Here is a 12,861-nt window from a genome sequence, read left to right on the forward strand (position 1 = left end):
TAAACTGAATTCTAGAGTCTTATCAGATATATTATTTGCAAATATTTTCTCCCATTTTGTGGATTGTCTTTTCACTTTATTTTTATTATTTATTTTTAATTGTTTTCTACAGACAGGGTCTCACTCTGTTGCCCAGGCAGGAGTGCAGTGGCACGATCATACTCACTGCAACCTCAAACTCCTCGGCTCAAGTGATCCTCTTGCCTCAGCTTCCCAAGTAGCTAGGAGTACAGTCCCATGCTACCACACCCAGCTAATTTTGATAGTGTTCTTTAATGTACATGTTTTTAGTTTGATGAAATCTAATTTATCTATTTTTATATTGTTCCTTATGTGTTTGGTGTCATATTTAAGCAGTTGTTGGAAATTCAAGGCCATGAAGTTTTGTCTAGTTATTTTGTAAGCCTTATAGCTTTAACTATTAAATTTAGAACTTTGATCTGTTTTTAGTTAGTTTTCATAAATGGTTTGAAGTTAGGGTCTAGCTTCTTTCTTTTGCATGTGGATATCCACTTGTCATAGCACCATTTATTGAAGAAACAATTCCTTCCCCAATAAATGGTATTGACATCTCTATTAGTTCTTTTTCACACTGCTATAAAGAGATGCCTGAGACTGGCATCTTTTTATAAAGGAAAGAGCTTTAATTGGCCCAGTTCTACATGGCTAGGGAGGCCTCAGAAAACGTATAATCATGGCAGAAGGCAAAGAAGAAGCAAGTATCTTCGTCACAAGGCAGCAGGAGAGAGAGAACACACAGGAAAAACTGACATTTCTAAAACCATCAGATCTCATGAGAATTCACTCACTATCATGAGAACAGCACGGGGTGAACCGCCCCCATAATCCAGTCGCTTCCCTCCCTCAACATGTGGGGATTATAGGGCCCTCTCTCCCTGGACACATGGCGATTGCAATTTGAGATGAGATTTGGGTGGGGACACAGAGGCAAACCATACCCACATCTTTATTGAAAGTTAGTTGACCATAGATATTTATTTCTGTACTCTCAGTCCATGTGTTTTTTGATGCTTTCAGGTTTTCAGTTATCATTGTTAGAAATGGCCACACCCCTTTTGTCTGCCCTTCTCCCAGACTGTCTGTCCCTCTTGGCCATTAAGAAACATTGCTTTAAATTACCTCCATCAAAATAAATGTCCCATTTGTTATTTTATAATTTTATATTTCTAAACACAAAGTGTTTATACAAAAGAATGATGTATGTTCTGAATATGACCTCTTTCCAAACATGAGAACCATGTGTTGAAAAATCTGTTAAGTTCAGACATTGAACATTATAGTCTGTCATTGTTAAATTTATTTCTTAATTTCATGCCTGCCCCCCAATATATTGATATTTTTGTTTTCCCTTTATTTAAAAATATCCCATCCTCGTGTGTTTTACTCCTACTAACAGTAGCCTGTCACCCAGAGACTGCTGTTATGGCAGCAGGTCACAGCATAAACTGGTGCAGAACCACAGCAGTGAACAGTTTTTTTGGCAACAAGCTCTCCACATCAAGACACCCTTTCTGGTGCAGCTCTCCTAACTGATTCAAACAGCCTTCTGCAGAAAACATGACGGGTGGGATAGGGTCACAAAGCAGGATCCAAGATTGGAATGGTATTAAATGAATGTAAGGAAAGGAAAGTAAAAAATGTGAGGAGAAAAGACAGTAAGGATTCTCACGTTACAAGTAAAAGATGAGTTGTAATTGAAGTAACATGTATCAAAAGCTGGGTGTTTAGGTAATAAACCATTTGATCTAATCAGTACCTGGCTTATATGGAACTAGACCCCTGTGGTTCTTTCCCCGGCCTTCCAACACAGCCTTGTTACTGTCCCTTCCCCTTTCACCCTCATATTAAATAGGAATTTGTTAGGTCTCAACTCGGCCTTCTGATCTTCTCTCTGTGCTCTTTCTTAATTATGTTAATTTGCTGAGGAGAACACATTACCTAAATGCAGCTCCTCTTGTCCAAATGTGTATTCTCTGAGATACATGGTACTTATTTCAAAGACTTTCCCTATTCAACTGAAGTAACAGCAATGGCAATAATTGCAGTTTATACACATGACATTCCAGAAGAGGCCACCCTGACCACCGATCTTTTACATGATTCCCACAGCAGCCCAGTGTGGAGGCACCCAGAACTGTATCTCTGAGGTCACTGCACTTCCTGCCGCTGCTCTGGCAGTGCTATAGTGACAGGTACAAGTGTGAATACACTGCGTTGGCATGGAGTCAGCACTTTGATTTTGCATTGTCATTATAAAGACATTCATAATCTAATGCTGATGCTGAATCACATTTGAGGAATACATGTGCAGGGCAAACTTTTTTATGGCTTTTTTTCTGGTTTTTTTTTTTTTTTTTTCCCTTGTATTTACCTTACAAGGTTAAAAAAAAATCAGGCCTAAAATAGAGAATTTTCAAAATTGAAACTAATTCTTTTTTATTGGAGCTTTTTTTTTTTTTTAATTTTGTGCTGATTGGACAGTGTTTAAAAAATATTTTTACCTATTATTGTAATGGTAGCAGGCAGCACTACCCAGTGTAACTAAGTCTGAGTGAATTTTACATTCCAGTTGGAGAACAACTCCAAAATGTGCCCTAGAAATGTTTACTTACAAGACACATTGCAAATGCTTTATCTGTTTTTTTCTGTTACATGTAGATACTTATTTTAATAAATTTGGCAATACTAAATGTATTTTCATTTCCTTTCCCAATACAGGGTATCACGTTTGATGAATTCAGGTCATTTTTCCAGTTTTTAAACAACCTAGAAGATTTTGCAATAGCCTTGAATATGTATAACTTTGCAAGTCGTTCTATAGGGCAAGGTAAGTAATCATCTACAGAAATTAAAAGCAAGAAGTAATACTATGTTGTTTCTATAGATTTTGTCAACCAATTAATTAAATATGACATATCACCCATCAACTTGTGTGAAAGTCCGGTGTATACTTTCAATGACAAGTCAGTTCTGGTACTTGTCAGAAAACAGCCATGAGGAAGAAACCTCTTGGCCACTGGGTGACCTTGAGGGACTTGCGTCTACCTTTGGAAGAACCAGCTGGTCATGCCCTGTTCTCACAGGATGGTATTTATTTTACTAATTTAATGCCTGCCGACTCAGAAACTGGAATTTTCTCAGCAGAGGAACCTCTCAGCCATGGACTTACATTACCCAACTAACCTGTAAAACTGAGTATCAGTTTTGTGTAATTTTCAAAGAAATACAGTGGTCATAGAATTCAGAATGCTGGTGTCCGCAGAGCCAGCTGTCTTTGGCTCTAGGTGGACTAAGAAGCCAAGCCCTTTTTCTAGGATCCTGTGGCCATGATCACCTTCCCTCCCTTCATGGCCATGTCCTTTTTAAAATTTCTTGCCATATGGGGACTTTGTTTGTCTTTAAGGTGATTTTACCTGTCTCTCCCATAATCTAATGTATGTTAATGCACAAGCTTAAACCCCAGAGGACAGTCTTTTTTTTATTATGTTTTAGAGAGAAGCCAAACTGCAGTCCCTAAGTGCTGATGATAATTATCTCTTTCCCAAAACCATAGATACTGATTTCATTATGTGGCCTTATTCATTTATTCATTGAATAAGGGAAACGTGAAAAATTTTATATTTTACCCTTTCTGTAGTTTGGATGTTCAAATAACACATATGCTCAACCCATTTTAGTGTTTTAAAGCCAAAACCTTTGGGAACTCTGCCTCTATAGACTAACCTTTACTGCTGTGATAAACCTAATCGACCTGTGAAGAAACAAATCAGTATCTGGTTACTGGGTTCAGAATAGAAAAGATGTTTGTTTTTTAGAACCAGGAAATGAAATAATTGATGGTGTCGCCTGTCTTGCAGGCGCTAGAAATACATCCATCTCTTTTTGCCACCACAAGTATCTTTATTCAGGTTATTACTTCTTAAAAGGAATATTGCAGTAGCCACCAAAGTGACAATCCTTCTACTAATTACTTTCCTCTTTGATGTTTCCTACACACCTGACAGAATAATCTTCCTTAAAAAATTAACTTTTCTATGACACATCTGCAATGGAAAACTCTTACATTTTCCGATTGCCTATTGAAGAACGTTCTGGTTCCCTGCCTCAAAGTGCCTGTGCAGAGCTTCTCCGTATCCTAGATGTCCCCAGCTCCACCCAGACCAGACTCCCTGTTTTCTGAAAGTGCTTTATGCCCTTCCACCTCCCCGCATGCCTTGGTTCATTCATGTTATCTCATCTGCCATTTCTGTCATCCCTATAAACTGAAATTGTCCTTTTGTGTTCAGCTCAAAGACAAAATCACAGCCTTTTCTTAACCACTGCCTTTCTCTCCCTTCTCCCTGCTCCACACTACACACAGAAGCGATCACTCATCTCCAGATTCTCATAGCATTTTATTGGTACTTTTTGTGTGGCCCCGTGTAATGATTATTTGGGCAAGGGTCTCATTTCCCTTCTGAACCATAAGTTTCTTGAAAACCTGTTCGTCTTACTAACTTCTAAAGTATCTGTCACTGAGAGTAGGTGCTCATTAAACATTCATTGAATATGAATGCATTATTAACCTAAGATACAGCTGATGCTTGGCTCTTTTCATTTAAACCACGAAAATTTTTATTACCTGAAAGACAGCATGATTAATGGAAAGCCATGTTGCCTAAGATCATGATTCACATTTAGAAAACAACTTCTTTTACAGCCTTTCTAGTAATTAACACATACTGTAAAAATAATGTCTATTCTTTTTCTATGTAACATTTATCTAGATGAATTTAAACGTGCCGTCTATGTAGCTACTGGACTCAAACTTTCACCACATTTAGTGAACACCGTCTTCAAGATTTTTGATGTTGACAAAGATGATCAATTAAGTTACAAAGAATTTATTGGAATTATGAAAGACAGACTCCATAGAGGATTCCGGGTAAACCTATACGTTTTAAACCTATTGATATCCTTTTTAAAGTCTGAGGGAAATAAATCCATCTTAGGTGAAAAATAATTTGTCTTAATTTCTTAAGGATATAAACATGAATGCTTTATTTGAAAAGAAAAAAACCTAGGTCTTACTTCCCTTAAAAAACAATTTGAGGTGATAAAAGAGAATTCTTTTCTAAAAATACGAAATCAGTTTGACCTTATAATAATTTACTTTCATATTCAATCTAATGTCTTCATCCTAGTTTTTGGAAGAAAAATGTTACCAAATATTTTCAAAAAATTTAGTCAGCATATTAGCTTTTTGGACTTGGTACTATACAAATAAATATCACTATTTGTCATTTTGTTTTATTTTTATTTTATTTTATTTATTCTTTTAGAGACAGGGTCTCACTCTGCCACCCAAGCTGGAGTGCAGTGGCATGATCACAGCTCACTGCAGCCTTGAGATCCTGGGCTTAAGTGAGCTTCCTGCCTCAGCCTCCCAAGTAGCTGGGACTATAGGTGCATGCCACCATGCCTGGCTAATTTATAATTTATTTTAGTAGCAACGAGGTCACTCTGTTGCCCAGCCTGGTGTTGAACTCCTGGGCTCAAGCAAAACTCCTGCCTCGACCTCCCAAAGTGCTAAGATTACAGGAATGAACCACCGCACCTGGCCACTATTTCTTATTTTAGATGAGACAGATTACCTCTAGGTAACTTGACACTCTTATGTTACTGCATAATCAGTACTTTTTAATATGAAAAATAAGTTAAACATTTTTTGTCTATTGAAATCTTACAGTAAAAACTAATTACCAGAAATTTAGTGATTTTTTTCCCCAAGAAACACATTTTAAAGCTAGAAATATAGTATGAATCAGTAAATGTGTACACATGTAACATATTATGGATGTGCCACAAATAGAAAAAGAGAAAAAATGTTCTATTAAAATTAAGAACTAGAATATTCAATCTTCCCTCTTTCTGAAATATCCCTAAGTTTTATACTTTTTTTTTTTTTTTTCTTGAGACAAAGTCTTGCTCTGTTGCCCGGGCTGGAGCGCAGTGGCGTGATCTTGGCTCACTGCAAGCTCTGCCTCCCAGGTTCAAGTGATTCCCTTGCCTCAGCCTCCTGAGTGGCTGGGACTACAGGTGTGCATCACTGCGCCCGGGTAATATTTTAATAGAGACAGGGTTTTGCCATTTTGGCCAGGCTGGTCTCAAACTCCTGACCTCAAGTAATCCTTTCCCTTTGGCCTCCCAAGTGCTGGGATTACAGGCATGAGGCACCACACCTGGCCAGTATTAGACATTTTAAAAGAGAAAAAGTTATATATCTAAAACCTCAAGATTCATCTTAGACAGTGTTTTTACAGATTTTTAATGACTTTTAAGTCCAAGCTACTTGAGTAAAGATGCTGTGTACTTAACTGCCACCTGGTGGTTAGTTGTTAACATTTTCGATGGTACCAGAAGTACTTGAAACAACATACATTGAAATCATTTATTTTGCCTCAAAAATTTTAGAGTAGCAAAGTCAAATTAAATATAAAGTACGCTAGAAATGTTTGACACTGGCTCTCTTAAGTGTTACATTTTTATTTTTATTTATTACATACCTGTGGCCTTTATCATTTTATTTACATTTGCACTTTTTTTAATTTTTATTTTTAATCTACAAATAGTAGCATATAAATATGTATTTATGGGGTAAATGTGATATTTTGATATATATATAGTGGAATGATTATATCAAACTTATTAATAAATCCATCAGCTCACATACTTATTTTGTTCTGAGGACACTTTAAATGTACATTTTAAAAACAGTTTTGAAATATGAAGTACATGATTACTAACTATTGTCACCTTACTGTACGATAGATCTCAAAAACATATTCCTCCTGTCTAACTGGAACTTTGAATCCTTTGGTCAACTTCTCCCCTTTCCTCCCCAATCCCCCAACCCTTTAGCCTCTGGTAACTAACATTCTACTCTCCACTTCCATGAGTTTGACTTTTTAGATTCCACATATAAGTGAAATCACACTGCATTTGTCTTTCTGTACATTTGCACACTTTGTCTTCTATTCTACAGGGTTATAAAACAGTCCAGAAGTATCCCACTTTCAAATCCTGCCTGAAGAAAGAACTTCATAGCAGATAAGTATGTTAGCTTCTATTTGTCTAAATTTGTTCAGTAACAGTAGGGATCATAATTTATTTTTCTGTTATAACATTTAGAAAGTAGCTGAAAGAAATACAATTATCTAATTTATTTTTAATTTTTAAGTGATTAGAGTATCTTGATGGAAAAATTTTACGTTAAACCTGAAGTTCTGTATGTGAGCAGACACAATGTAATAAATCCAAATTGGACTTGTATAATATAGGATAATTAGCACCCAAAGAATATTTGCGACTGTTTTATAGGATCATGATTCTGAGCATCCACAAAAAATAACAGCTTATTTTTTTAGTTATTTTAGTTGTCTGGCATTATATTAAGTATTCTTCCACAGGTGGTACCTCATTTAATTCTCACAGATATCCCATTTAACAGCAGAGAAAAATCAATGTTTAACAAGTAACTTGCATAGGATAACTTGCTAGTCAGTGGAAAACCAGAATTTAAGCTTCATTCTATCCTATTCATTTATTATTTCCTATTTATTATATCTTATTCTTTACCACATTTTATGTATTATTTATGACCCAAAGAAATGCGTCAAACTTGTTTCCAATCTCCAAGTGAGGGTTTTTTTTTTTCTTTTTTCTTTCAAAAGTCAACTGTAGCTATAAAATTTTGGTCAGTTGTGGGTTTTTATTAGTTAGATTTCTGCAATGGAGATTTTGCTGTTTGTTTAAAAATGTTTGCGAGTATATTCATGTATATGTTTCTTGCTGTTTTTCTCAAGCTTGAAGCATAGATAGATAGACAGATAGATAGACAGATTAGATAGATAGATAGATAGATAGATAGATAGATAGATAGATAGATAGATAGATAGATAGAGGTGTTTCCCGAAGAGGTTCTTCAGCACATCAATGCATACTTAAAAAAAAAAAAAAAAAAAAAGAGTTGCTTAGTCAAGTTTAAGAAATATAATAAAAATGGTTAAATAAATTTCTTCCCCACAGAGTTTATTAGATTGTAATATGCTACTATTCATTTTGTCTTGCCAAAAGGAAATGGCAGTATTCGGCATTTTGCAAATTAGGTTTGGGATCTGTTGTTTTATGGAGCCCATTTTGGGAAATACTCATCTAAAATGTTTAGAGGCAAGCAGGCTTACTTATTTGTCTAGGGTGGTAACCCTTGTAGCTGAGTTAACAAAAGAAGTCAGGTCTTCCTAATCTGCATTTTAAGGAATTTTAAACTGCCTTATAAATTCTTAAACTAAACGTTTAAAAAAAAGGAGGACCATTGACCATTGACTGCTATGTCCACACGGGTAGTGCCCCCGACCGACTTGTAGTAGTATCACACTGGCTTCACTGATTCTAAGTAATAGTGCACAGAGCCATACCTGGAAGTGGCTGCCTTTTTCTAAGCCTAAGACTGAGGATTGCACAAATTACTAAACAAAACACTCAGCTTTTAAGTCTTTGTGTCTTATACTTTATGTGGGGTGTTTCTGTTGAGTTCCTTACTGTTTCATATTATTATAAGAATATTTGATTAACACTGTCACCTCAGAATTATATCTTAAATAAATATTGCTTTTGTGTTACTATTTTTTTAATTAGATACTCCTAAAACAAAGTTTAAAGGATTACTATCTGTGTGACAAATAACAAGAAGCAAAATTTAAAGAGTGGAAGCAGGTCTGAGGTCCAAAGAAGTAGAGGATGAAGGAAAAGGTGAATGCTATGAAATTGATATTTTTTCTGGAACTGAATTCTTAAACATAAAACAGATAAAATGCATCTTGTTACTACAAATGTTATATATATAAAATCAAGCCGAGTTTTTGCCTTGATTTGCTGAACTCTGCACTTTTTCATTCCCTTCAGAAGTACATAAATACTTCCGGTGACTACATATGAATGTATTTTCAATATTTATTTATTTATTTATTCATTAGAAGTTTGCCTCATTTCAAAATAATTTATGACTCATGGAATGTTGATCGCCTAAAAATGAACATTGCATTTTCTCTGATTTTGGACTGTGAACTTATTTTTGGAGATGAATATTGCTTGAGATTTATAAGACCCTTAGAATTATTATTAAATTCCTGTTATTTTCCCAGTTTTTAATTACACTGAGATAATTTTGAAAACAAATAGAAATTAAGCTACTATATAAAACGATTGTTTACATGTACTTTTAACTTTTAAAAGTACTTAATTAACATATGTTGTTTGACTTGTATAAAGTTTTTAAAAATTTTTGTTCGTTTGCCAAAGTCAACAGAATGTCTGTTATTCTTTTATGTATACAGTAAAGAAATTTAAAGTGTAGAATTTTTCTCCCCAAAAAAGTCATGTGTTGATAGTAGAAGCAGTGGTAGTTGTTGTAACAGTAATCATTGTCATTGTCATTATCTTCTTAAACATGAAGCTGCTCCTAATTGTAGGTGGTACACGTTAATAACACTAGTGAAAATAATGTCTTACACTCTGTAACTTATTGCATATTGTTAATATGTGTCTAGCATCAAATGAGTATTGTAAAAGACTAATATAAAATGGTTTATAAGACTGATGTATATATTAAGTAGAAGCTAATATTTTGTTTCTTGCAAAAGGACCACATGCAAAAGTGATGCTAAACAGCCAGTAAGAGTAATTTAAATATAATTATTATTTCAAAAGAATATGTCTTAAAAGGGAAAATAAAAACTTTCTGTTGAATCACAAGAAAATTAGATTTGTACATAGAGAAACAATTTGATAATACTTAATAGACATCTGTTCAATTAAAAATGCTTAGCTTATACAAGAATACTACACAAAAATACAACAACTAATCTAAATTAATATATTTACATATCACATATGGAAGATAAGTTCATTTATCTTCCTTTCTAAGACATATTTAATGTAGGTTACATACACTCCCAACTATTACTTTGCTTTTGCATATGAAAATAGAAAACACCGACTTTGTTTTTATAAGTTATTAAATGTGAAATTGATCTGCATCAGCTTATTTGTAAAAGTAATGTTATTTCCAAGAAAATGTTACTCTTAGCACTGATTTTGTATTTAGACTTTTTACATTCTTTATCCAATATTACTTATGACAGTAGCTTTAAAATATATTATTCATAAGTTCAAGGATCCCATATAGTATAATAATTTAATTTCACTTTCTTTGACAGTTGATTTAATTGACTAAATGAAAATGCCTGCCAACTAATATAACATACCTCAGGTCTATTGTACCTTACACTGAATGTTCTCAGTATGATTTGGTACCTAAAGTAATTGAAAAAGATGCAGTGTCCTTTAATCCTTGACTATAAGTTAGAGTATGTTGCATACATGGCAAATCCTGCAAATATAGATTAAAAATTAAATTAGCCCATTGAAATCCTTTATAATTCTGTCATTCTCCCAAGGAAGAATACCACTGTACACATGCAATCTTTATTTTATTCTTCATTGCTTATCAGAGTGAGTGGATGAAAACATTTGTAGGGCTGCAACATAAATTAAAATGTGAATAAATAAATATCCTGATAAAATAGAAAAGAAAGTGGTAAATTACAGTGATTTCCTTCATGTTTTCACTCTTGAACTTTATCACCTTTAAGATGAGAGATAAAAATATCTCACTGAATTGTTGCTTATATCAATTTAAAATTTGCTAATGGTTTGGAAATAATGTACCAACTACATGTATGCTGTTATTGTCAGTGTTTCGTTCTATAGACTGTTCTTTGGAAAAATTTAGTTATACATAAAATTCACATTAAACTTTTTACAGAAAGCATACATGATAAAAAGTTTATGGTACTTCTCAGAATCATTTCATAATAATAAACTTATTTAGCTTAAGTTCCAACTTACTGTTCTTATTATAAATTGCAAAGCAACCTGTCTTACGTTCTTATATTATCTTAAAATAAATATTCCTGCCCTTGAATCAAGAAGCGTTGTACTTGGCTTTTATATGTATCTGTGGACTAATAATGACTTTCTGAAAATGTAACCTTCAAACTTTGGAAATCTTTATGGGTTACTAAACCTCTTTTGATTTTATTCCCTCTTCTGTGGCAACACATGCCAATGACATTTATCTCATCAACACCTTTGTGGGTAAGTAAATCACAGAGCTATAAAGCCTCTCAAAGTATATTGCAGGAATTCCTAAATTATAGAACTATGATCATTGGTACTGGAAAGCTTTTCAGAAAGTTTACATGTGACTTAATGGAATATTAGTTTTGTAAGTATCATCTTACTAAGATAACACCTAGAAATGTTTCAGAATACAGTAGTTATCCTACTACTTATAGTCATACAGTAAATTAACACTTTTTAAAATATAGTGCTTTTACTTCCAAAAGATATAAAAATATTAATTCCATAATATTCAGAAAGTATAATACAAATTCTAAGTGATAAGAAATCACTGTGGTTTGTCAAAAAATTGGTAGCATTTTTACTTTCTTAGTAGTTCATAAAATAATAGTACACCTTGCAATGTTGTCTTAGATTCTGTGAAATACTTTATTTGTAATTCTTTATATAGCATAGTCAGTATTTTTGGCACACATCTTAAAAATGGAGGAATATACCTATAATTGTGACTGTATGCACAGAGAAAGTTTTCTGGGAAAGATAAATTTTGTCCAACACTGTGAAGGAAGAGCAAGAGGTGTACTTATGAAAAATAGAAAAGATAAGAGAATGGAGAGGGATCTGAATGAGGATAGATTTTTTTTTTTAATGGACTGAGTAGACAGTTTTTGGAAAAATAAATGTAAAGAAATGCAAGTTAAAATGACAACATATCCTTTCACCTTGCAGATGGAAAGAATAGTTTTATAATGTATACTCTTGAGTGTCGGGGGCAATTTAGAACTCTCGAATGTTTCTGGTGAGCTGTAAGTTTGGGTGCAACATCTTTGGAGGGCAATAGAGAAATATCTCAAAATTTTACTTGTGGGACTATCATATCCCAAAACATGGGTTAGTAAATTTGCATGTCAATAAATATATTCATTCAATGAAATAGTATATAACTATTAAAATAATAACTGAAAAAAGTAGGAGATCCATTTATGTTTATATGACATGATCTGTAAAATATTTTAATGGGAGCACAGTAAGGTATGAAAGAATGTGTACTGTACTACTAGTTTGTGTTTAGAATACACTTTGATTGCATACAACTATATTTTAGTTTTATTAAAGTTATGTGTATATATTTTTAAAAGAGAACTCTAATCTTTTAAAAAAAAAACACCATCCGTCTTTTCTGCTTCTCAGAGGCACTCTGAAATCTTTTGGCAGTTTCTTTTGGTGTCTGCCTTCATATTTCAAGATAATATGTTTATATCAACATTTTTTTTGACTGGTCTTATTTTTAGCCTATTAACTATTGACTACCTACAATGGAAGATAAGGATTTGTCTCCCTTACTCAAGTCCCCCTCCAAGACACACAGACATGTTTCCCCTCCACTATCCTTTCAGTATAGAGTATAACTCGAGTTAATTATTATGTCATCTTCAGTTACTATATTTGCTTCCTTATACATCATCTTACTTTCCCTAGAGTTAATAATTTTCTCCTCTTCAGTTTGCCTAATATTTTGTCTACCTTTTACTTAGTTATAATTAACTTCTCCCAGACTGGTCACCAGAACTATACATGCATGGTTAATATATTTGAATATATAAGGTAATAGGTAAGGTTTTATTATGTTAGAAATGCCTGCTAGAGCTTTCCATCCTA

General features: G+C 33.6%; 1 protein-coding gene across 1 annotated transcript in view; it reads left to right on the forward strand.

Moving 5' to 3' along the window:
* MICU3 (mitochondrial calcium uptake family, member 3) overlaps positions 1-11,048 on the forward strand; it is a 68,031-nt gene extending 56,983 nt beyond the window's left edge. The window contains exons 13-16 of the mRNA XM_011979633.1: positions 2,740-2,848; positions 4,788-4,945; positions 7,046-7,114; positions 8,698-11,048. Coding sequence (XP_011835023.1) covers positions 2,740-2,848; positions 4,788-4,945; positions 7,046-7,114 — 336 coding nt within the window. The 3' untranslated portion in view covers positions 8,698-11,048. The remainder of the gene's footprint in view (positions 1-2,739; positions 2,849-4,787; positions 4,946-7,045; positions 7,115-8,697) is intronic.
* The last annotated feature ends 1,813 nt before the right edge of the window (positions 11,049-12,861 follow it).

This window comes from Mandrillus leucophaeus, unplaced genomic scaffold (assembly GCF_000951045.1).
Source record: "Mandrillus leucophaeus isolate KB7577 unplaced genomic scaffold, Mleu.le_1.0 Scaffold204, whole genome shotgun sequence".
NCBI classification, from domain to species: domain Eukaryota; kingdom Metazoa; phylum Chordata; class Mammalia; order Primates; family Cercopithecidae; genus Mandrillus; species Mandrillus leucophaeus.